This window comes from Akebia trifoliata, chromosome 2, assembly GCF_017979445.1.
Source record: "Akebia trifoliata isolate Shusen 1 chromosome 2, ASM1797944v1, whole genome shotgun sequence".
Classification (NCBI taxonomy): domain Eukaryota; kingdom Viridiplantae; phylum Streptophyta; class Magnoliopsida; order Ranunculales; family Lardizabalaceae; genus Akebia; species Akebia trifoliata.
In genome coordinates, this window is record NC_141376.1 from 21,023,641 (window position 1) to 21,050,491 (window position 26,851).

General features: G+C 36.0%; 1 protein-coding gene across 1 annotated transcript; it reads right to left on the bottom strand.

Annotated features, from left to right (window-relative positions):
* LOC147409900 (putative phosphoribosylformylglycinamidine synthase, chloroplastic/mitochondrial) lies at window positions 1-26,851 on the bottom strand. The gene is given in 14 exon segments (XM_086431998.1): window positions 1-515; window positions 608-769; window positions 2,083-2,197; window positions 4,270-4,381; window positions 4,602-4,664; window positions 6,724-6,859; window positions 7,090-7,178; window positions 7,260-7,370; window positions 7,459-17,889; window positions 21,909-21,961; window positions 22,057-22,125; window positions 22,229-24,773; window positions 24,776-26,429; window positions 26,516-26,851. Coding segments are annotated over 3 exon segments (4,236 nt in total). The 5' UTR covers window positions 26,558-26,851; the 3' UTR covers window positions 1-515; window positions 608-769; window positions 2,083-2,197; window positions 4,270-4,381; window positions 4,602-4,664; window positions 6,724-6,859; window positions 7,090-7,178; window positions 7,260-7,370; window positions 7,459-17,889; window positions 21,909-21,961; window positions 22,057-22,125; window positions 22,229-22,233.

Sequence of the window (26,851 nt, forward strand, 5' to 3'; positions counted from 1 at the left end):
TTAGATCCAATTCCATGAGGTTCATCACAAAACGATTTATAAAAGATGAAATTGAAAATCATCTCAAAAAATGTGGAACAAACAATTTATAAATAAAAATTACATTGTTACAACGTGTAAATCATCTATGGAATATGCATTGTATTCAATCCAAATTGGAAGATCATGTCGTCTGTCTAGTGGTAGACTTGATGCTCGTCTGACACCTAGATCGAACTCCATCCTTGGATAGGGAACTTCCTAATTCATCACTTGCCCCAAACACCAACTCAACATCAACACTGAATAAAGTTACTTGAGCTTTTTTGGAAAGAGAAACTTCTTTGTTTGCATATTCAGTGGTACCACCTATATCAACTTCAGGATCCTCACCAACATCACATTCGGAATCATTGTCTCTTTCTACAACATCAGCATCTTTTGCACTTCCAGCTTTAGAAGCTGAAACCCGCTTTCAAATATATGTATTTCCCACTAATGCATCCAATTTGGTGATAAGTGTATATTAACTACCTCTACAACACAAATGTGACAAAATAGTAAAAGCAGAAAGAGAGAGAAAATGGAAGAGAATACCAAATAAGCTAAATAATTAGGAGATAATTACCTGAAAGAGAGTATGATTGGGTTGCGCCATGCCAACCCTAGAGCATGTTTTCTTTAATTGTGATTGCAAACAGAGTAGGCTCTTGGCTTACAAGCCCAATTTGTTCCCTTATCCATTGCAATTTCTGTATCTTTATGCCATTAGCATCTAGCAGAACTTGTCCTGCACAGATTCATTAAAAAGAGACTTTTACTAAATTCTCTACAAACCATCTTAAGTTCATGACCCATGATCAGATCTAGTTAATTCCATGAAAGATGACAAAATTTAACTTTAAAATACTAATTAATATCCAAGGAACCTGTCATTTGAACACTTGGAAAATTCCTTTGGAATAACTCAAGTTATAATCTAAAATAGAAGTACCTTCAATAAGTGTTTGCTTGGATCAATACTAAAGCATGTCAAGGTAATATTAAATACCCAGAGACTAAAAAGATCAAAATAAAGCTTGATTCAAAATGGGCAGCACATATTTCCATCAAGCATGCATATAGGTATATATACATCTGCATATGAAAATGGAGAAGATAGAAAGTGGATGCCAAAGTAAAGGTGATCCTACCTAGCAGATTCAAAAGTTCACCCAAAATATAAAATTCAAAAACTCATTGTCTCTATGAGAGAAAAATAATGGCTCCAGGCTTGCCAGATCAGAGAAGTACTTCACAGTTCGACCTAAGAAAGGCAATAATTACTCTAAGGACAAACAGTATGTAGAACTTTTTGGCTTTTTCAATCATGGGGTTGATGCAAATTAGAAGAGTGAGTAAGCACTTCCAGTTATAGAAATTAGAATCATTTGATAAATGGAAAATGTATGACAAATAGGATAGATCATGTCTTCTAAACCTTTGGTATAGGGTCAAATCTTGTTGGATGTAATTTATTTCCATGTTTTTTTAGCTTTTCATTTTACATCAAGAAAGCTTCTCCTTTGCTGCCTCCTGTACAAGTTTGAGCTGTGTATCAGTCCCAGTGTGACTAATCATCCTCTGAACTATTATGAGACATCTAAGATGCGTAAGTACTACTATCTTTTTCTTCTTTTTTCCTAGTTTGTAAAGACAAAAAATTGTATTCTGTTTTCAATATTCTCTTGTTCCTATTCACTACGGCAATAAAAAATTTGATAGTTGGGAATTTCACTTGGAAAAGAAAGTATTCGTTCAAAAAAGGCTGATTACAACCCCACTTAGAAAGAAAATAATAGTTAAAGGTTCTAAAAGAGCGAGGAATGTTCAGAAGACCATAGATTGAGATAGTGAAAGCGGATATGACCACAATTTCAATAAGAAAAGATATGGATTTGGACAAATTGAATAATAGGATTCATCTAGCCGACCCCAAATTTTTGGGATAAGGCTTTGATGACATCATGGAAGGGCTGAAAGACATCGAAAACATTCTGAAACCTAAAAACCATTTAATTCTAAGCATAACAGAGCAATTGATAATAGTAACCTGTCACTAACCTTGCTGAGATAATTCATTTGAGTGATGACACGTGTCACCACTACTAACATAAAAAAACCATGTCTCTGGGTAGATTAACTGATTCATACCCTCGAATGCTTTGACACGTATCACCTGGACGGTAAACAAAACTTTCTAAGTATCAAAATATGCAACTAGGAAGTATGATTGTTCAGTTAAGTCAAATCTGGTCAAGAAGAAACAACTTAACAAGAATCCAAAAATCCAGAAAAAAAAAAAGGTAATCCATTACATTTACGACAACACTATGTGAAAACTAGAAAATTCAACAAAAAAATTGAGAGGTCGTTATGCCATTCATAATGCTTGGAGAACGATTTGAGCACATGCAACATTCACATAAAGCACAACCGAGATATCCTTTTTTCCATTAAGCATTAGTACCAATCACATAATAAGGTTTACTCCCGGAAAAGGGTAGTTATAACTACACACAAGGCACCCACTGATGATAATCAATCAAATCAAAACTTCCAACCACAAATTGGAAAGATACAATTAACACCAAGTGATCATTCTCTTTACCCACGTTAAACGTGAAATACGATGCAATTCTCAAACATCACACTATATGCAAAGCAGCCACATGCTCAATTCACAAGTAATGTTATAAAAAAAGACACCCATAACTACCAAGACACACATCAAATATTGTACAATTGCTAACCTAGTATAATTTATGATTGCAAGAAAAAAAAATGAACTATGTCTACATACTACTTCAGTCGGAAATCATTTGAAATAGAAAGGAATTCAACAAGAAGTTCTCAATTGGCACATCACTTAAAAATGTGCAACAGATGAGTAGCCTACTGAACACCACTAATTGATCATATTTTTCTATTCATTCCGTAAATATGAGGCTTCATTATCAGTTTCAATTCTTATATGTATCCCCAGTTACCTTACCTCATAGTTTGAATAAGTTCCACTTCATTCTTTTTTTGATAAATAGTTCCACTTCATTTTTTTTCTCTCTAATCTACAAGTAAAGTTCACACCTTGTCTTGCTTCCACGAACCGTCTCCATTATTGTATGTTTATGTACAATTAGCTAGGTGATGAAGGGCTTGCCTGAGAGGGTTGCGGCCTCGAAATTTTGTGCAGGAACTACGACTGATTATCCTAATAGAGATTTGACATCTGCCAGTTCTGATTCAAAAACTAGGGACACTTAAGTCTTCCAAGGTCTCCTTATGGTCAAGCTTGTTTGCATCTAGAAAGCATCTAATAGTAGAACTTATGGGTGGACAACAACTTTGAAGCGAGTAGTTACTGGTGGTTAAATGAGGAGACTTCAAGAGTGCATAGTAGGTTCAAGCAAAACTGGTATTTCTAGCTCAGCTAGTGAAATATGGCTTCTTGGTGTAGGCTATAAAATTTTACTAGAAGAATCATCTGAAGATATTATTCATGGCAATGGATTAGCAGAATTTGCAAATGATTTCTCATCAAGAATATGGGTGACAAATCGGAAAGGTTAGTTTTGTATGAAAGCTTCTTTGGTTGACATGGTTCAAAGTCTCAAAATCATGATTAGTATTGTTTCTAACTAAGATTGATTTGTCAGATGGTACAGGAATGATCATATGTGATCAATAGGTAAGATGAACTCCCAAGCAAAAGCCCTGAAAAGTATGTTTTTTAACTAGGAAAATAAAAAGTCTACAAAAAACATGAATTTTTTGTAACAAAATTGATGGCATTTAAACCTAAATTTTTTTTTAAATTATCGCCACTTCGAAGAGTCACTTTTATTGGCAAATCCTTTCTAGACCTTCCTCCTAGTACAAAAATACCTTTACAGCCCAAACTGTAGGGAAATATCTCACAAAGGAAAATTAAAGTTTTCGAAAACCTCTTATATAACAAATACCTGACGCTTACTATAGGTTTATTCCAATCTGCTTCCATGTCATCAAGGTGACCTACAAGTGTATCACCTATTGTAAGAGAAGTAGGAAATTCAATTTTAAGTAATTCCAACTCATAGAGGACAGCATTTTCTACCTTGCCCTCCACGACAAACTAAATAGTCTTATATATTAATTCAACTAGAGTGGCAATTTGTTGGTTTTGGTCAGGTTAAGGTTCAACACATCTTCATAGTTTAAATAAATACATATAAGTTAACCAAAGAAACTCCAAAATGAACTTAAACTTACAAAATCAATTGTTAGGTGGGATCAAATTTGTTGTCTTGAATCCCCTTAACTCTTTCCATTTGTATTATTCTTTTTTCAGTCTCCTCGACCGTCTTAATGAAATGACTTTTACCTATATAAAAAAAAAAAACTAAAATATTCAATTTCTTAAATCAGTGGTATGAAAACAAACTAACAATGATCAAGAATATTCTAATAAGAAAAAATGAAATGAAAGCTTCTCAAATCAAATCTATGAACTTTGTAAATTTCCAACTGAGTAAGGTTAAAAAGAAAAACCATAACACTAATAACAAGAACGATAACAATGACAAAAATGGTAATTATTATACCTTGAGTCATTATCTCCAAGGTTGTGTAGACACACTATAGTTGCCTGGTGCTTCCCTTTGGGCCTAACTACATGGGTTCTTCCAAACTCAATTAAATCGAAAGAAAGAGAAAAAAAACTAATTAAAAAAACTAGTACAAAACACATCTAATAAAACCCTAACCCTAACCTTTGGTTTCACTTCACCCAACAAAACTACTACGAAGTGCACACCATCAACTCAAAATTCCAAAACCATTAATAATAATAAAAATTGCAGAATTTTTTTTTAAAACCCTCACCATTGATGGTCTAGGAAGAAAACTCCTGATCTACAACATTTTGGAAAAACAAATATAAAACAAGATCTGTAGGGGTGTATTGTATGTGACACATAGATTATTGTGGCACAATCATATAGAAACATAGAAAACAATATAGGAACCAACAACAATGAAGAAAATACTTCAAAATCGAGATAATAATGTAGAAACCTATCTCCTCCTCAAAATGGAAATGAATAAGGTTTTGTGAGGATTGAGAAGCTACCTGATCTCCTTCTTGAACTTTAGGGTTTGTTCCTTGAGAAAAAAAACAGAGTGAGGTTTGTGAGAAACCCCTAATCAGAGCTTTAGGGTTCGTTCATGATCTCTTTATCAAGACTCCTTCTCAAAATCGAAATCGAATGACCAAGGTTTGATCTTGATCTCCTTCTAAAGACACCTTCTCAAAATTGAAATAAAAATCAAATGAGTTCAGGTTTCGTCTCTCAAAATCCAAATCAAATGAGCTTTAAGGTTCATTCCTGATATCCTTCTCAAGACTCCTCTCCTCTGAAATCGAATGGGTATTAGGTTTCGTCTGGTTCGTTCCGAAAGAATGAGATGTTAAATCGCAACTTTTCAATTTTAAAACCACAATTAGAAACGGTTTCAAAGGTAAAACGGTTTAATACCATTTTTAAATAGAAACGGCTTAATACCGTTTTATACTTTTGTTCCTATTTCGCCTTTTTTTGTAGTGTGCAACAAAAGGATCACCCGAAGTTCAAGAGGGAGGGAGACGATCTCTTTGTTGAGCACACATTGTCTCTCACTAAGGCTCTCTGTAGCTTTCAATTCATATTGACCCATTTGGACGGTACGCCGCTACTCATCAAATCTAACCCTAGGGAAGTTGTCAAGCCTGGTAAGCTTCTTCCTAGTATCCCCTGCAATTGATTATCAAGTTTCTCTTGTACTAATGTTATGTGAGCTACAACAGATCAATTCAAGGCAATCAACGATGAGCTGATGCCGATGTATCAAAGGCCTTTCATGAAGGGGAAGCTTTACAACCACTTCACGGTTGATTTTCCGGATTCATTGACTATGGAGCAATGCAAGGCACTAAAAGCAGTGTTGCCATCAAGGATGTCAATGGAGTTGATAGATATGGAGTTGGACAAATGCGAGGAGACAACACTACATGATGTCAACATTGAGGAGGAGATGAGGAGAAAACAGGCTCAACAAGCAGCACAGGAGGCCTATGATGAGGATGAAGCTGGTGGTGGTAGTGCCTAGAGGGTGCAATGTGCCCAACAATAGGAGAGGAGAGCATATAGAGGAAGGAAGCAAGCAAGCAACTATGGAGGGAACTTGTGTTTTTAGTAATGAAGAAAGGGATGGTAGGAAGAACCTTTCTACTATTAGGGAAGCAAGCAACTATGGAGGGAACTTGTGTTTTTAGTAATGAAGAAGTGGGATAATAGGAAGAACCTTTCTACTATTAGGGGGGGGGGGTAGTATTGTAGTAGTGTTCCTGGAATTGATGCTGAAGAATCCTTACACTCTGGACTATTTTGAACATTTCAATTTCAACTAATCCATTTATCAGAATCACTTAGATAATATATTGTTATTAAGCTAATGATGATGCCTGCATTAGTTCTAATATGTATCTCGAAAACATTGAAAAAAAATCTCCAACCTATGGTATTGGGATATGAAATCAATTTGAAGAGAATGAATTAAGAAAAAAAAATAGCCAAAAAATATATCTAAAACAAAGCACTCACAAAGAGGTTCAAACAGAAAAAGAAATAAAACAAAATAAAGATTAGCTCAATGCTCTATAGAGGAAAAGTTTAAGCAGTTGACCACCTGAGGAACATGCTTGAGCTTGTGCTTCATACGATCGGTCCATTCAAGGGAAGAATCTGACCAGGGGCCATTCCACTCAACCTCATTTGCCCATGGATTTCGAATGAACAAGCTTGTGACCATCAACCTCTCTTACCTGAAACACAATTTAAAAGTAGAACTTTCCACAACGGTTCCTTCTTCAATAATGACAAAGCCAAACAAATGATAAATCATTTCAAAATACCAAGTGCTTCACCATAGGGTCATAATTTACAAAATTACCAAGTACTTCACCATCAATACTCTTAACCAACCATGCTTACAAATAAAAGCCCTATTACTAAGATGTCATTATCTTGATACTAAGTCATTGCAATAGTTTACCTCTCGCGATTGCAGAAAAGAACATAGCATCTGATAATGTAAAAGAGGAAGTAAAGAGAGAAGTCTTGGTGTACAGCCAAAAGTGTGACCTACATGAATGGACAAAGTTTCACACTGAGAACATGTTCAACAATAAAATAATAAATTTCATGCTGTATAGGTAGACATACCAGAAGTTCCCAGGTTTTCATCAATCCTGTAAGATGGTCGCACATTGGACTACAGATGTAGGATATCCCTGATTCATCTTGCAGTATTGCTTCCAAAATGTGCGTCCCAATCTGTGCCAACATATTCTCAGGTAAATTAATATAAAAAAAAATGTCTTCTTTTGATCTACAAACAGAATTGAAGATAAAAAATTTATACCATTTTGGAGAGCTCACTTCCAATCTCTAAGCTAAACCGACATATCTCCACCAATGCACTTTCAAGAGCCCATTGAATGATTTGGGGCTCCCTGGCCTTGAAAAAGGATTTTCAATTTCAAGTCACAGTGAAATTCTATAACTAAACCTCAAAGATAATTGATACTTGACACAAAATCCCAATGAATGAAAGTGCAATTGCTCGGACATTCTCGAATACCTCCAATGGGTTCTCAAATAGTATCAAAGGTATCGAGATGTTTGGAACTCGAGCTGCATTAATCACAGATAAGAAATAGAGGTCATAGAAGCGAACAATAGGAAAGCATGGAAACTAAATACGATGATAATCATTTTGAAATCTTACACTTTACGAACTTTTGTCGTATTTCAGTATTATAGCAATGCTCTACAATAACAAAAGTAACTCAAACCAAGGAATTGGCGAACAAAATTGCTGATTGTTTAGCTCGTTTAGGATACTATGGGATAATTTTATATAACAGAGGATGCTAACAACATACCTCAGGAATTGGTGAGAGTTTTTTTTGGAAGACTTACCTTGTAATTACACTTGCTAGCCTTAGAAGACTTATCTTTTCTTCCTCAGAAACAAAAAGGGCAGGGATTGGGACCAAACCAGGCCATTTTGGGCCCCAATGAGAACCTAATATCTATGTGAACAATGCTACAACAAAGGTTCTGAAATGTGATGGCTGAAAGACATTAACCAAGAATTCATGATTAAGAAGGATTCTCAAGGAAATTTCTTCATCAATTAACTAATGAAAAGAAACTGCAGTATTATACATAAGGAAAATATTCCAGCAACTAAGAATTAGCAGCAATTAAGAAGAACATTAATTAGCTGGCCCTTCATAGTCCATAATGGGTAAAATAATATCCCAAACCAGAGGGCATAATATGAAACATAACTAAATCAGCTAGTGAAGAGCATAAAAGGAGCAGGTCCACATGCACCATGGTTTTTAAACTTGGCATCTCGTCTCATCTCGTTCAGCTCCAATACCTAGTCGTCTCGGACAAGTTTTCCGATACGTTTGAGATGTCTCGTGAGACAAATCAAAAAATTGAACGTGACTCGTAAAACTCGGTCAAAAAAAAACTTTGTGAGTTTGTCTCGTTCAGCTCTGACACCGGGTTAACTCGGGCGATACGTCTCGGTCTCGGACGAATTTAAAAACCATGACATGCACAGTTGAACTGTGAGTGCGTAAGTTTGTACCAGAATAAAAATGAGACCATACAAAGACCATATTTACTAGATAATTCGCATTTTTTCTAGAAGAATACATGCGTGGATGTGCATCACAGTAAGTATATGCATCAGCATACATAGATTACATAAAGTGATCTTTCGTTTGCAAATGAGACGTACCTCAGTTTTGATAAAATGATGTCCCTAAAAGCGTGAACACGCTTGGCTTCCAAGTATACATGAGCAGCCCGCTTGACTAAATAAACAACATAATTCATTGAACATGAGCATATGAATTTTACTTGTTTTTCAATACACATGGCACCATATCATTGATTCATCACCTTAGCCTATAAATTTTGAAACGAAAAAATCTCTATTCTTCTTAGCATACCAAAGTATTGATTAACTGATGAGGAAAGCAATATCAAATCACATTAAAAGAATAATATAGAAAGAGTAGAAGTTGGAGTTACTTAAGCCTATTCCCTACAACACCATGAAGGCTTATTATCAACTTCTCCTCCTCTAGAGTAAACTCCCTCTTCTAAGCCATGCACCCTCTCCCCACACCCACCCTAAAGAACATATATATTAAGAGAGAAAGAGAGAGAACATCGTTTTAAATGTTGGTTTCTTGTGTCTCTTTTCGTTTATGAATGATACAAAGATGACTTAGAGTAGATGGTGAAAAGAGTGGACCAACAATGACGAATCATCGGACCAACAAGGAAGTTGGGTCCAATATCTAATATCCAAATAACTATATGGGACATGAGACTTGATTTCTCTCAAGGATTTGAAATTGGGTTCAAATATGAACAAGCCATGTGATAATTAAAATCCAAGCATGTTCGACATCTTCTTAAATTCCAACATATACCAAATCAACTTTCAATTAGAGACAGTGTGCGAGTATCATCATAACATTTACATTGTTCTCCAACACTAGTGTTAACCGAAACTGTTAAAACCATATGGAGATGAGATGTGGAAAATCTACTGATCTTTCACTTAATTGTGATAATTTAGTTTACAAATGCTATAAGTTCTATTACTACCTCTAGCTTACCTCCCAAAGCCCAAGGATTATCTATTTCAACCATGCAATTGAATTTGAAATATTTCCATAAAACATATAAGAAAAGTTTATATATATATATATATATATTGATTGATAAGTTGAGAGTTAAAGGGACCCCACCCTGAAAACACTTCTATCGAATGTAGTTACAAATTAAACCTCGCTCTACAATTCTCAAAAGCGCTTGAGGAACGTTATACATATCTTCAATAACAAAAAAATTCTCCGAAAAGGAACCCAATCTTGCTAAGTAATCTGCAGCCTGATTTGTTTCTCTCCAAAAGAATTCAAAAGAACAAGATTCAAAGTATTTTTCATTTCTACGGAGACCAAAAAGAAATAGTAATAACATTTATCATTTACATAATTTTTATAAAGTTTTCTTTTTGGGAAACTAGGTGTTTGGGCCTTTTGAAATTAGATGAGTCAAATATCTATAGAACAAATCTTACTTTTAAAACTTTTTTTTGGGGAAAAATATCAATCCCTCTCTCTCGGTAGGTATTTTGAGGATAAAAAGAAAAAAACAATTATTTTTCTTTCTTCTCTTTCACTAGAAAGATCAACAACAGAGGAAGGTTTTTTCGAGGTTAAATCCTAATGGAAGCATTAGAGCTCGATTAGGGTGTAAGATATGCTATATGGAATTTTAATTGACTGTAAATTTACATTGATCGACGGTTGTAACCTAATCTCCAATCCATTTCAAATCTAGGGCTCAAGCTTAATTATCCATCAAAAAAAAGTCGAGAAACAGGAAAAAAATTACAGATTCTAGGATTTTAAATCAAATAAAAATCACACATTAAATTACTTGAATCCATAAAAAATGAAAAACTAGGGTTTATCGTGATGGGATTGAAAAAAACTAAGGTTTCTTCTTAAGGACTTACATATTTGAAAATCTTTTATAGATCTTCTATCATTATCTTCCCTTTGACTTCAATCGTTCTCAAAATCAACCAAAGAGAATGAGATCCCTCTACTACCCCTTTTCTTTTTCTTCTGGTAAAACAAAGATTAGAGACGAGCATTAAAATCAAATATGAGAAACGAGTAGGGTTTTGTGAGAATAGCATAAGCATAACTTTGAAATCGACTATAGTGAGTAATCGAGGATGGGAGAAGTTGTTTTAAAATCGAAGATTTAGAAAAATCGATTGTGAGAGATTGATTTACAGTCGAAGTAGGGAAATCGGAGATGAGAGATCGATTTACAATCGAAGGTTGAGAGAAATAGAAGATGGGAGATCGACTACCAATTGAAGATTTAAACAAATCGAAAGGGAGAGATCGATTTACAATAAAAAAATTTAGAAAAATCGAAGGTTTCTTTCGATTGTTTTATCTTCGTTCGACCATCACACTGTTCGTTCTTGCTACCCCATCTCAGTTAGAAGAATAGAATGCGAGATTAAAAAGTTTATTTCGACATTCTTAATGAAAGAGCAAATGGTCTTCAAGAGAAAAACGGTTCAAACCCTTTCTTAATTAGAAACGGCTAAATACCATTTTAAAATGTTGTTCCTAATCGCTCATTTTCTTGTAATGACAAGCAATGTTCTCTTTTCCAAATAATCTTTAAGCGACTGGAACCATGTCTCTTCAGGATTCATAATAACCCAAACTTCTTCATTGTCCACATCTCACAAATCATCTTGTTTAAATTGGGTATTGGTCTTTTTTCTCGCAACAATAACAGAAAATTGATCATCTTTTTTTCATTTTAAATCTTGACGCAATGGTGGCAAGGGAATCTACATGGGAATTTTTCTTCCTTGGTACATTATCCATAGTTATATGGCAAAAATATTGTAAGAGTCGATTAACTTTCTTAATATAGAGATGAAGATCATCTTCATTGACGATACTATTTTTAGAGTTGAGAAATAAACAAAAGTGAGTCCCCTATTATATGCAAATCTCGAATCTGAGCCTGAACAACCAACTCTAAACCCATGATCATAGTTTCGTATTCTGCTACGTTGCTAGAGCAATCAAACTCTAGTTTATAAGTGAAAGTCAACTCTTCTCATGAGGAAGCTTTAACGATAATTCCAATCCCTCCATCACACAAGTCATCTTTTGGTTCGTCATTTTTTAAACAATCTCGTCGTCATGGTGACTCATCAAAATGCATTACCTAAGCAATATGTATCTAAATATTCCTATAAATACTCCATTTTCTTTTCGGAACTAAAATTTGGTTTTTCGTCACAGATTCTTTGACTTCTAATCTATTTCCTTTTTCAATCATATTTTCCTCATCATTCAAATGATCTGAAATATTTTCTTTGTCAGGAACTAGATATTCTACTAGCATATCAAGTATTGCTTGTCCTAGAATCGCTTTCTAGTTCTTGCATTGGACATTAAATTCTACTAACTTTAAAGACCATCTGGCAAGACAACCTGTTAACATTGGCCAGTTCAAGAGATATCGTATCAAGTCCGTTTTTGTAATGAGCCATACAATTTGTTCCAAAACATAATGTCGTAATTTTTGTGTAGCGAAAACCAAAGCTAAACATAGACACTCAATACATGAATATCTATTTTCTATTGTGAGAAGCACCTTACTAAGGTAGTAGATTGGCTTTTCAATCCCATTGTTTTCATGAGCCAATAAAACACCCATTGCGTTGTCAATGGAAGATAGATATAATAACAAAGGTTTTCCTTCCATAGGATACATTAGAGTCAGAGGTTTTAGCAATTCTTCCTTGATTCGATCAAATACTTCTTGGCAGTCATCATTCCATATAAAAGTTGCATCTTTATTAATATGTGCATTATAGGTAAAGCTTTCTTAGACAGATTGGGAATGAATCGACAAATGTACAAGATTTTTTCGATGAAGCTTTTCACTTGTTTAACAAATATGTTGGTGGATACATTTCTTTGATGGCTTTGAGATTTGTTGGGTCAATTTCTATCCCCTTGTATTTAACCATAAACCCTAAGAATTTTCCAACGGTTACTCCAAAAGTACATTTCAATAGATTCATCTTCAAATACGACTTTTCACGACATCACTCTAGTATTCACTTTAGAATTGTTATATGATCGGGGCCAATTTATGATCGAACTACAATGTCATCAACATAATCTTCAACTTCATTGTGTAGCATGTCACCAAAAATCTGTCATGGCTTGTTGATATGTAGCCCCAGCATTTTCAACCCAGAAGGAATCACCATATAACAATATACTCCCATGAGGGTTATGAAAGATGTCTCTGGTACATCTTCTGGTACCATCTTTATTTGGTTGTAGCCATTGTAACCATTCATAAAGTTAAACATTTGGTACTTGAAGGTGTTATTATCAATCATAATATCCATATTAGGTAAAGGAAACTCATCTTTAGGGCAAGTTTTGTTCAAATCGTGGAAATCAACACAAACTCTGATTTTCCCATTCTTCTTCTTGACTAGGACGATATTTGCTAACCACTCTGGGTATTCTTCTTCTCTAACAAACCCAACTCTGATCAGCTTCTCAATCTCTATATGTTAAGCTTAGAAGGAGAAACCTAAATCAATCATATCTCTTAGCCATTCTTCAACCGAATCCAGAAACTCTTCCATTTGTTGTGTCAATTCAATTCTCCTTTTAACACTTCACGAAGCTCTTCCACGAGCTTTCTTTCTTCAGCAATATCTTTTTAGAATCCACTTCAATTTCTTTTTTTCTAGTTGAGCCTTCTTTATTAATTTCTCCATTTGAACCTCACGACAAGTCACATTTTCATGAATTTTATTCAGAAGATTATTTAACCACTCAATTTTATCTTTTATTTTCATTGCCTCCAAAACTAAATTCAATTTCTGCTCACGGACATTTATTATGGCACTATCCATTGACCTTAGAATTTCTACATTATTCTTCCCATCCTCACAGAGTTAGCCTATTTCTTATTCTACCTTAACCTTTGCCTCCTATTCACTTTTAAGGTATAATAATGCCACCCAAGCCCTCCTCAACCAAGCCATATCCTTTTCCCAATCTTTCTTTGTGATGAATGACACTAGTCGATAACTTAAAAGCATTCAATCCATATGACTCTACAAGCCATATTTCTCCATGTTTAGAGCTTCACAGTAAAAAAAATTTACCTTCGCTTCTGATAATTGCTGGAGCTAGAAGATGTTACAGTGCAACTTAATTTTTCCATCCGAGCGATCACTAGTGAATCTTGTGGAAGTGACTTTTCATCTTTAGGAGTCTTCAATTCTTGCGGGAAGGCGATGAAAGACCAAGGATATCGTTTCATAATCTTTCTTTGTGGACCATCATCAATGACTATGGTAGGTCTGAAATTCTAGGCTTTGCACCGTGTCTAAACCTAGAGGAGGGTGAATACGTAAAATAAAAATTTCTTTTAATCCTCTCCTAAATTATCTAGGTAAGTTAATTGATGGGATCAAGAAACTAAGATAAATTCACCACCCAAGAAGTTAACCTAGGTCTTAAGATTATACTAATACATAGAGATGCACAAGCTCAACTTAAGTCATTCATGGCAAAGCATACAACTCTAAAATATGCTGTAGACATTTTAGCAAACATTTGATATGCAAGTCATGGCATTCATGTCATTCATTCAAAATAGAACATAAAACATAATCGTAAAGGAGACGCAAGATTTATAATGGTTCGGCAACTTGCCTACATCCACTATCAAATACCCCTACTCTAGGGTCTTGACCTCCACTAACAAATGAGGTTTATAGTTCACCTGAAAACCTTGCAATTCAGATTTTTCTCTAGGCTAAATCTAAACCTATGGTTTGAGAAGAATGCTTCTTCCTCAAACTTGTGGATTTTGTCTCTAGGGAATCCACAACCTAGTTCTCTTGAGTAGAATCCTCAACTCTACTCAAGAGCTTGGTTTTAACTAGGAACCAAGAACCTTTAGATAATGAAAGAAAACTAAAAACACTTACAAAGACTTGACTCAACTTAATTGATCTTCTAATTAGTTGTTTGAGTTCTTCATGTCCTTGAGGATTTCTTGTTCATCACTTTGTATTCTTTGTTTCAAGAGAATGCTTCAAGCTCCATTGATGTGTTCTAATATATATGCAAGGTAAGGGTAAAGGGATAAAGAGGACAAAACAAGGAAGGGCTTAGGTTGAAGGTGGGTTCTACCAAGGTTTGGACTTTCCATGGCTAGAGGAAACTCTCTAGATGATATGGGATGAGAACAAGTCTTCTCTGGTGTTTGAGCTAACCAAAGAAAGAACTCAAGAGCTGAGTTTTAAAGACATTAGGGAAACAAAATATACCTACCAATGGCACTAGTACATCCAACGTTTATATTTTGGATAATTGGAGTGATTCTACTGACGGCCCTAGTGGACCCCTCGACACCGGGTTAATTATAAAAATGCCATTTTTGGTCATTTTGAGCTCCTGAGAGGTCCAATGATCAAACGGCTCGGGGATTTCCAAGATATTGTCAATATAAGATCCCCAAACACTCATCAAGAGACAGGAGATGACCTAATGGAGGTAAAATTATCAAAATGCCCTTTTAGCCATTTTGACTCCCGACAAGCCATTTTTGACTCCTAGAAGTTCCGATGAAAGAATGGGTAGGGAAAAGCATGGTCTTACCAATATGAGTTGATCTAACAATCATCTAGGTATTAGTGAAAGGTCTAGGTGGTCTCATTACCTTTTAAACTTTGTGCACGCACATTTGGAGCTTTTTGTCAAGGTGCTTAAGGTTGAACAGCTTTATCGGAATCTTCATACGTCTTCAAATGTAAACAAATCCAACACTCAACTTAAGTCTCTGGATTGACAAAATATGGAACTAACAATCTCCCCCTTTGTCAATTATGAGACAACCTAATCTAAACCAAAAAAAAACTAGGAAATATTTCTAGAATGACCAACACACTTACACCCGATAGAATCTTATAAAAGTATTTAAATTTAAAAACTTAAGATTCTAACTATTTTGCTCCCCCTTAGGTATTGCTCCCTCTGAATGGTTTACCTGTAGAATTCAACTGAGACAGTACACACAGGTGGAAACTATTCTCCCCTTTTTTGTTAGTATTTGATAAATGGCATAATCAACCCAATGTTGACAGAATATATACCAATAAGCACAGGGGAAAAATAAATATGCAAGCAATAAATATGACTATCAGAGCACGATGCATGACGGAAGCAAACAGAGACATGCCAAAAATAATAGTATAAGGATGGCATGTTAAACGACAAATATATAACTCGATGAATCAGTGTCGTAACATACATATGTGTGCAAACAAAAATATAGAAGACATGCAAATAATTGATCATAAGCACATGAGACAGAGACACAAGATTTTGTTATTAAGGAATATGGCATTACAAATAAGAACATAGCAATTATAACATGATAAATGTGTGAAAAGTTCAAATGTTCAACCAAGCAATCAAAATGTTTTACAATGAAATTCTAAAAGGTCTACAAAGCCACTGAATCATAAACGACCGCAAAAGACAAGAATTGCAAAAGAAAGGAAATGCAAAGTTTTGCATTTTCCTATCTTTCGTGGCATAACAGGAAGGGCCTTCAATCTAAAAGGTTGAAATTATAAGAAAGTTTTAGGTTCATGAATGCAACAACACAGTTAGTTTAACACTCAAGGATGATATACATATACATTCATTTTCGATAAATATATAAAACTTCTAATTTATAATAACACCCAAGCCAGGAACAGATGAGCAACATCATAAGAAATTGGAATGTCGCATTGATTCTTCTTAACAAGACATGTAACCAAATCAAGGGCAAGTTGGATTCCAATATTTCTGCATGTGTTTTTGTTTTTAGTATTCCCCTTATTGCAAGTAATAACCAAAATGTGCCTACCAAATATAAGCTCTACCTTTTCGTCTTATTTGTGGTAAATTGTTCAATTCATGAAATATCCCATCACATAATCCACTATCATCTTTATTATTATTCAACAATACTTTTATTACGTAATTTAGAATATACTGTTGAATCCATGAATCATATTTTTCAAGGTTCATCACAGTGCAATAGTGCTATTTACTCTCTTTATATAGAACTACTAAATATTAGCACAACTAGGGCACGATAATGTTGTCATACAATAACTAAATCATTTTAAATGAGACTACTTGAAAAACATTCTACATAATCATATATCATAACTAAATGGTTAGTTATGTAATAATTATCAACTTTATAAGTAGGAACTTACTAACATCAGTCACACAATCAACGCTTCTCGTAGCTTTTGTGTCGAAAGCATTAAGCTACAACCAACAACAAAAATCATATATCGGAACAATATGGTTAACTATGCACTAACTATCAACTTTTTGAGTAGTAGATTGCTTAGATCACTTCAACAACCAATTCTTCTAACAACTTTTATACGGAAAGCATTAAGCTGCAACTAAAATTCGAAAAATCAGATACCCTATGAGTCTTATAAAAAACTAACAAACAAACCCGTGTCAGTCAAGATGGAAGCATATTCTAATCAAGACCTACCAACTCCCTTATTATTTAATAAGTTGCATAATAAAGAGATGAGTACATTGCCTGTTTCCGCTTTCCCAGCAAGCAACCACCATACAGATCCCACAAAATACTTGTCTTACAAAAGCCAAGGAAATGTTAACAAAAAGCTTATATGCAGTGGCTTTGATATCCAACAGTTCACATATGTAAAACAACTCAATAAAGTTCAAACATCAACTGTTTTTAATGCCAAAATTGGTCAGTCCATGAGATTGCGCACATTTTTTATTCTCTAAGGAGTTGGCCAGCACGGTTTAAATTCTCAAATCAATTCGGTGTTTCAGTTTTTCCAAAAACCGAAACATTCGTTACATAAAATACCTTAAATTAAGGTTTTAAAAGTCTTTCACAGAAGACTATGGTTAAGGGGAATGTCATCAGTTTGAAAAAAACAGGGCATCTCAAATATAAACCAAAACATGGGGATATAACTGTCTTCAATAGAAGACCAAGGTCAAGGGCATGCCATCCATTGAAAACAGGTTCAGAATTTCATTTTTTTCATAAATGAATATATATTGAAGAGGAACTTACCTCGAACATCAGTATGAATCCGGTGGGAATTCTGGCAAGATAGAAAAATGAATCTAACTGAATCCTTGTAGAAGACTAAGCAGGAAAAATGAATGTAACTGAAATTTTAAATGTTATGCATTTTCAGGCATATTTGAATCACAATGTCACCAAAACACTAGTCGAAATTCAGAAAACATAAATGAAGAAATACAAACTAGTCTCGTCAATAATGTCCCCAACAGTACATAAGCTTTGAAAAGGTTAAAAGAAGTACACAATGGTCAAAAAGAGATTACTTATAGTAGAACTAACACTTGTAAATGTACCAGTGAAACATAGACAAGCTGAATAAAGAAATTAACTAAGAAACAATCCAAAAAAGTACATACCTCATGTTGAATTCTGAGAGGGAATGAACACATAACTGAATCCTTGGCGGTATACATTTTAAGGCACATTTGAATTGTAAGAACACTAAAATACAGGGAGCATTACTTTTTGTACCAGGAAACCCTACTTGAAACTTATGTAGACTCAAAGAAGAAGAAAATTTAGAAAGTGAGATACAAATGAGAGAGGAGGAATTTGAGATTCGCCAAGGCTGCTGGATGAAAACAGTGAAGTGCGTGTATATAATCCAGCCCTTTCTATTTTTCATAATAATAAACACTTAAAAAAACACATTTTTCCCTTGATTAGGTTTTTTCATACCCACATTTGTCCAAACATCACGAGTCCCAAAAAGATAGATAATCATTAAAGTGGGTAGAGCCTTGAGCTGTCACTTGTGATATTTTTTATGTTGGGCCTGGTCGTGTGGTCCATTTGTGCCCAATATAAGCTGGATTCCAGCCTCAATTTTTTGTTTGTACCTCCTATGTTATGCTAGCTCCTATGTTACTTAGCATAAATGTGTGATTTAAACGAACCAAAGAAAATGCTTTCTATACAAGTGGATGTATATAGGATCCACAATCAAAGAAAATCTACTAGTACAACTACTATAACAAACTAGAAACAAAAATAGTGCTTTCTATACATCAATAAATAAATAAAAAATTTAAAATGAGATAATAAGCAACTCGAGGAAATGTAGACATACTTATTGATGAGGCATTCCATGGTTATTCTCCACACATGCAAACTTTATTTTATTTAATTTTTTCTCAAATTATTCTCATTAATAAAATGGTAAAAATGATAAATTATAATGCTGTCAGTTTTAATTCAAAGATATATATTTTTATTCTAGTGTGTTAGGATTATACCTATCATAGTCTTCTTGTTAATGTTGAGTTATTGTTTACTTTCCACCAATAAATCAGAAAGCTTCGTGAGTTTATCAAAATATTAAAATATGATATAGCCTAATTGCAACAATTCAAACATTTCTCAGACTAAAGTACAAATTTTAATGTGAAATGAAAGATTATTCTCCCAAAAGTCAAGAAGAATGTAAAAGGATGTAATAGTGGGGAGAGATGAGTAGCAAACTACAAACAATGATAAGGATGTTATTACATAAAGCTAATGCTCTCACTACCATCATTAGTGTTCATTTCATCCTCCTCTATTTCATAGTCACAGAAGGTACAATCATCCTTACTTTCATCATTAATGAAGGTATCATCATTCTCATCTTCCCCTTCCTCGCATTACAAGATTTTCCTCAACAAGTGCTAGAGGAATATCATCTCTTTGCCATGCCACAAAATCATCGTCACTAATATTCGATGCATTAGTTAGACCATAAGGCTCATTTTGTTGGTATGGCTCGTCATCACAAATTGACTTTTCATCTTCTGGTACATCGTACGAGTCTCGAGCTTGTGTCTTCATTACGACAAACCAATCATTGCCTAACTTACAGTCTTTGACATAAAAAACTTGTTCAACTTGAGACACCAACACAAATGGCTCATCGGTATTCCATCTCCTTGTGATATTGATGTTGGTGTAGTTCTATTTATCTATGTTAACTCCTCTACCATTGTTGCCGACGTCCCACCAATCGCACTTGAAGAGAAAACATGGTTGTCCTCAAAATAATCTAACTAAACTATGTCAGTCAAGACACCGTAGTAATCGTTCTTCCTTATTTCATCATATCCCTTTACGACCATGCTACTATTTTGAGTATTTCGATATATCTCTAGGTACTACAATCTACGTTAAATCTCCTATTGCCTTACAACAACAGTATCATGTACTCATCCCATCATGTGGCATATATGATAGGCACGTGTATGCTCTGAATTCAATGGCATGTCCTTCACTATATAGTATGGATATCACAAACCCTTTGTCATGTAAGATACAGGGATTTTTTAGGAAGACAATAACACAACCTCCCACCTCGAGATTTGTTGCACGGATGATGCAAGTCTTCCAATCATCTTCTCTACCTTTGAGAAAATAGTTAAAGCATATATATTTGACTGGCACACCAACTTTTACTCACAACACACCAATCCTTATGAAATTAAAATCTACATATAATCGGAGTGTTATAAGTAAAAAATTGGTATGTTAATAGAAGCTCTTTTAATATCCTTTTGGTGTGCCTAAAGAAATCCATTGTAGAGGCAATCCAATCTATTGTTTTACGATTATATCTTCATAGTTTGAATTGAGATTTTTCTTAAACAATAGTACCACCAATGGTGTGGCATTAGCAAAAATTGGTGTGGCAAGCTCTCTAAATTTAAAAGCTCAATAATCACACTCACTAGGATAGGACTACTCCCAGTAACCAAAATCCAAACTCTTTTACAAACCAACAAAGATGAATTAATGTCATAGTTTGAATTGAGATTTTTTTTGAACAATAGTACCACCAATGGTGTGGCAAGCTCTCTAAATTTAAAAGCTCAATAATTACTCACTAGGATAGGACTACTCCTAGTAACCAAAATCCAAACTCTTTTACAAACCAACAAAGATGAATTAATGTCCTAAAGTTGGGCATACATCAACAAGAAAAGCCAACAAAGATGATCTAGTATAACTCTAATACATTTCCCTTATAAACAATGGGAAATGATATGTTCTAGATTATCTGATTTTGATTTTACCATTGATATGGTGGGGCTCAGTTCTTTATACGAGGGCCCATCAAGAACAATCAAACATCAAAAGAGAGTATGTATCATCCTACAAATACTAAACATTAGCTCTTGATTATTATTAAAACTCGACTTCTTGTTTGTTTCTTTATATATATTTTGCACCTAGAAGATAGTATAGATGGGAATGCATCGACACACTAACATACCTCAACACATCTTAAAACCTAAGGTTACTGGATCATGTTCCAATGATTTTATACCAAAAAAAAAAAAAAAAAAGACTTGTGAAAAATGATATGTAATCAATCCATCCCATAAGCAATCATATAAGGTTTGTTTTCTTTTCTTATTTTTAAGGGAAAAAAAAAAACTTTTTGAGTGAAACTTGAATCTCACAATAACAATATCTTAGGAAGGACACAACTTATACTGTAAAAGTAACATATCTTATACAAAATCAAGTTCTATTTGGGTTTTAGGGTTTAAGTCACAGTTTTCATTATTAAAGAAAGTCTCCAAAGCAAAACGCCCCATCCGTTAATAGCGTACAAAGAAGGTCCTGTGTTTATTGAAGTAATCATAAAAAAATATCCGTACAGAATACATTGGATGCAAAGAGTTCAAAATATCTAATAAAAAATGGAACAAAAGATACTCATAATCATACAGTAAAGTCAATTGAAAAGATTGAGCATGAGAAACAACGAGAAAGAATATAAAGTGTCTTAAATCTTAAGGATACAACTCGAGATAGCTAGCCACATGAGCAATTAAAAACCAATAACCCATGGAATTACCTCTACAGGTTGTATGTATGTATATATTTTGTATTATTCATAGTTGAAAAGGGTTCCATATAACTGAATAAAGGAAAACGAAAACAGGGATCAATCCACTAATAGATCACCCATACAGTCACGAAACACTATAGACTCTAACAAAAATAAATTACTCAGTCCACAACAGGAACAGAAATTAAGAAAATAAATTATAGAATTACAGGAAAATCCCATTATTTCATTCCCCATTTTCCACTGTTCCTGGTGTAAATATCTGCAAATGGAAAACAAATCAACATATGACCATTGCTAGAAACAAGACAAAACAGGAATAACAGAACCTCTGAAAGCATCAAAACCCTCACTAACCTCTGAAAGCATCAAAAGCCTTGGTACTTCAATAAAACAAAATCCCCTCCTCTCCTAATCTTTCAACTTCTGGAGAAAGACAAAAATTAGGAAAGCTTGACCAGCAAAAAGGAGAAACATCAATTGTGGGGAATATCATCAATTAAAAAGAGAATAACGAACAAAAGCTAACCTGTCTCAAGAACACCACTCTCTTGCGTTTTGAAACATCCGTAACCATGGGCTGGGGCCTTTCTTCTCCACATCCCAATGCTTTGGATACCATGGGAACTGCCACATCAAGAAGCATCGCTCAGGATGAGGCATCATAGCCAAGTGCCTCCCATCCGGAGAACAAATAGCAGCCACCCCCAATGGGGACCCATTCTGATTGAAAGGATAAACCTCAGTTGTCCTCCCATCATCATCACAGTATCTTACTGGTGCCAAATCTGACTTAAGGATGCGATCTAGAACACTATCATCAGGGAAATATGCCCTCCCCTCACCATGGGCAGCCCACACACCTAATGTACTACCTTCCATTCCTTTAAACATTATAGAAGGTGAGTCCCCTATCATCACACTCGTGAAGCGGCATTCAAACCGGCCAGACTCATTGTGGATAAACCGAGGCTGTGATGGGTCGCCACCGACACCGACTCCCCCAACTTGGGATCCTGGGACCCATCCCAACAGAGCCATGAGTTGGCACCCATTGCAAACCCCAAGACTGAAGGTATCAGGCCTGTTGTAGAATTCTTGGAACTGGGTTAGGAGAGGCTCGTTGAACCGGATAGAGGCCGACCAACCTTTTGCGGAGTCTAGCACATCGGCGTAACTAAAACCTCCAACAAATACAATCCCACGGAACTCATGAAGAGAGGTAACACCATTCAAGAGGTCTGACATTGTGACATCCCAAGGTTCGAAGCCGACAGAATAAAATGCAGCTGACATTTCCCTATCCCCATTGCTGCCTTCCTCTCGAATTACAGCTACTTTTGGTTTAGAAAGCACTGCCAACCATTTCTTGTCCGTAAATTCGGGAGTGAAAGATAAAGCCCAATAAGGTTCGTGCCTGCTCTTTAATCCCTCTTTCTCTGACTCTACACAGGAAGCCAATCTCTGGAACCCCTCAAGTTGGAAACTGGTTTCCTCCCACATGTCCCTAAGGTGGGAAGTTTCCTCTTTCAATTGAGTTGCCCCATTAACCCGTAATTCTATTGTAGGTAATGTAGTCACCAGCCCAATGACCTCGAAATAAATGCTGGCTCCACTAAGCTTTTCCCTCACTTTATCTAAGTTAGTTTTGCTAACCTCAAGAACAAGGCCAAGCTCTTCTGCAAAAAGTGCTTGGAAGAGACTTTCACCATGTGAATACAAGTCTAAGTGGACTCCACAATTCCCAGCGAATGCCATTTCTAAAACACACACAATCAACCCACCATCACTAATATCATGACCTGCAGAGATTAACCCGTCTGCAAGCAACTCTTGTACAACCTCAAAGACACTTTTGAAATAAAGGACATCATCAAGGTCAGGGCACTCATCTCCAACTTGGTCAAAAACCTGAGCAAGAGCAGACCCGCCTAACCGCCGCTTTCCTTCAGCCAAATCAAGGTGAAGCAGGACACCATCATTTCCAAGTTTTAAGTCAGGGGTCACTGTTAATGTTATATCTGGGCAAGTGGCATATACACTGATAACTAGATTTCCAGGAGCCTTGACAACCTCACCAGATGCATGGGCTGCCATAGAAAGACTGTCCTTCCCCCCATCTATTGCTATACCAAGCTTGATCATTGCTTCTGAAAGAGCAGTAGCAGCATCATACATCGCTGCTCCTTCCCCATCAAGCTTGGCAGCATACATCCAATTCCCACTAGCCTTAACATCTGAAAGAGAAGTAATCTTAGCCCAAACAAGATTCGTAAGTGCTTCCCCGACAGCTAGTCTCGCCATGGCTTTTGGATCTAGTAAACCCTTGATAGGCTGCTCACCAATAGCACACGCACCCCCAGTAAAATCGGTATATGTCTGAGCAATGACTGCAACATCAGAAAGAGTAAGTTGCAAAGGCCCAACTGTCTGCTGTTGGGCCACAAGACCTGTTACACATCTATCAACTTTTGTCGTCAAGAAGCGTTTTGAACAAACTGAAGGAAGCCTTAATACCCTTTTTAGAGCATCCATTAACGTGACCCCTGGGGCAATATCAAGTGGCTCCCGTGCTTGAATTGTTCGAGTGAATTCAAAGAATTTCTGAGGCATGTCTCCAAGAACCTTCTCTAGTTCAAGATCTACTGCTGGAGGGGGAGGAGGGAGCCCACCTGAATGAGAATGTTTTGCAGCTAAGCTGTCTACTAACACAACCCGTCCTTCACCGCTGATAGTTCCAATAACAGCCATGTAAACCCTTTCTCTTTCACAAATTGATTGTAACAAGTGACGGCTTTCAGGCTTCACCAATATCGCATCTTGTTCCTGGTACTCTGCACCCCATATCTCTAAAACTGACATAGTATGGTCACCAACCACAATTGCACGGATATCAATCTCAGCACCTTTTGGGTAGATTATTTCCTTGACAACATTACAGTTTCCCCCTGCACCCTGATCGTGAATACTGATAATTGGGTTGTTCTCCCCTATCTCAACACAAGCTCGGACGACACGATATAACTTCTGAGCCATCTCTGCATCCCCTCGTTGTACAGCATTAAAGTCCAGTCCGCATCATTCTGACCACTAACCATGCTTGATGCAGCCCCACCTCCCATTCCAATCCGATATGCAGGGCCTCCTATCTTCACGACTAGCATTCCAATCTCGGGCTCTCCTTTTGTTATGTGGGTGTGATCAATCTGCCCAATTCCTCCACTGAACATGATTGGCTTCAACCATTCCCGTCTTTCTCCACTTGGGAGTCTCATTCCAAAAGTTCTTGTATAACCCTGAATCAAGGGTTCTCCAAATTTGTTCCCATAATCTGATGCACCATTGCTTGCCTCAATAAGAATCTGAAGAGGAGAAGCCAAGTTTGATGGGTACTTGAATGTTAGATCTTCCCATGGAGCGTACGAACCTTCAATGTAAAGATTCCCAACACAATAACCAGCTGTGGAAGCCACAACAAAAGAACCCCGTCCTGTCGCATGTGTGTCCCTTATGCGACCCCCGGCTCCTGTCTCAGCACCCGGGTAAGGTGCCACTGCACATGGAAAATTGTGAGTCTCTGCTGTAAATAAGATATCAAGGTCACAAGTAGTTGTGCTTAACGGAGATGTCAAACCAGATTGGATCGGGCGCAATTGGTTCACTTCAAAGCCCTTGATTGCACTTGAGTTATCCTTGAAGCCTATCACAGAGTTATTAAGGTTGGCTTTCAATGTACTTTTCACAATTTGCATGAGAGTATTACTCATGGGCTTTCCATCTAAAACGATTTTCCCGTTAAAGAACCAATGCCTACTATGTTCACTGTTAGACTGTGCAATATCAAAGAGTTCCACAGTTGTTGGGTTCCGCTTGATGTCTTCTCTAAAAAGCTTCGTGTAATATTGTAAGTCTTGTTCATCAAACGCTAAACCCATTTTCTGATTAATCTCCTCCAATGCTTCCCGCCCCCTCTCCATGATTGGGATGTACCGAACTTCCTCCGGAATCACACTCGTCTTGAAAGATGTGAGCTTTTGGGGATAGACACATTCCGTCATCCGATCATGAACCATCGCAGCAAACTCGTTTATTTGTCGTTCCTTTAACACTCCACTTCTCGAACGAAGATACAACATGTACCGCCTTGACCTCTCTAGGCGAGTGATTTCCATCAGTCCACACGCTTGGCAAATTGATACAGCATTAGCAGACCATGCCGTAGTAAAAGACAAACGGGGCCCAACCTCAACTACAACAGCAGAAACACCTTTCTGACTTTCCTTCTCAAGGAAACTATCAGTCCCCAAATTCTCAGGCTCAAACGTCTCTCCCAGTAGCCACTTAAGGACTTCAAGCTTCTCTTTTGACAATTCCGAATTAAGCCCAATATTAAAACATTGTTCAGTCTTCAAGCCAATAATCTGGTTCGAGAGTTTCATTTGGACCGACTTCAGAAGTTCTGCACTTGCACTGTCCTGAACCAATGGGATGCGATAATAATGTATAACCTTCTCAGCTGAACTTCCAATCTTAATTAATTCTTCATCTACAAAACTGCTCACACCTCCTGAAACCAAAGCTTTGGGAACTACTGGAAGCATAACCCTCGAAACAATGCCTCTATTAGAGATCCCAGCCAACGGAATTTGTCTATTTCGGGGAACCCTAAGCAGATGACACCTCTGTTTTCGATAATTTCTTTGAAAAAACAGATTTTGCCTCCTTGAACCCTGTATATAAATAATTAAAAAAAAAAAACCTCAACAGAAAATTTTACTCTGATATTAAAAAAAAAAAAAACAGTAACTAATCATACCTGTAAGAACTCCACCGCTGTTATCTCCCCTGCAGAAGCCATTAGCTTAACTGTACCAAATAAAAAATTGAACCTTTTAAGAGATTTCGACTTAAAATTCAAGCTTTATAACGATAGTAACTCGTAAGAATCTAATTGTTTGAATTCGATAATACACAAACGGATAAAATCAGCCAATCTCATGTTTTCTTGGATCGGTATTCCAATTCTCCATTAATGGAGATTCACAGATAACATAATAAAAGACTTAATTAATCCGATTTCTGAGAGAGAGAGAGAGAGTGACACTAACAGAAACCTTTTTTTGCCAAGTTCGGGCTCACACTGAGGAGACGA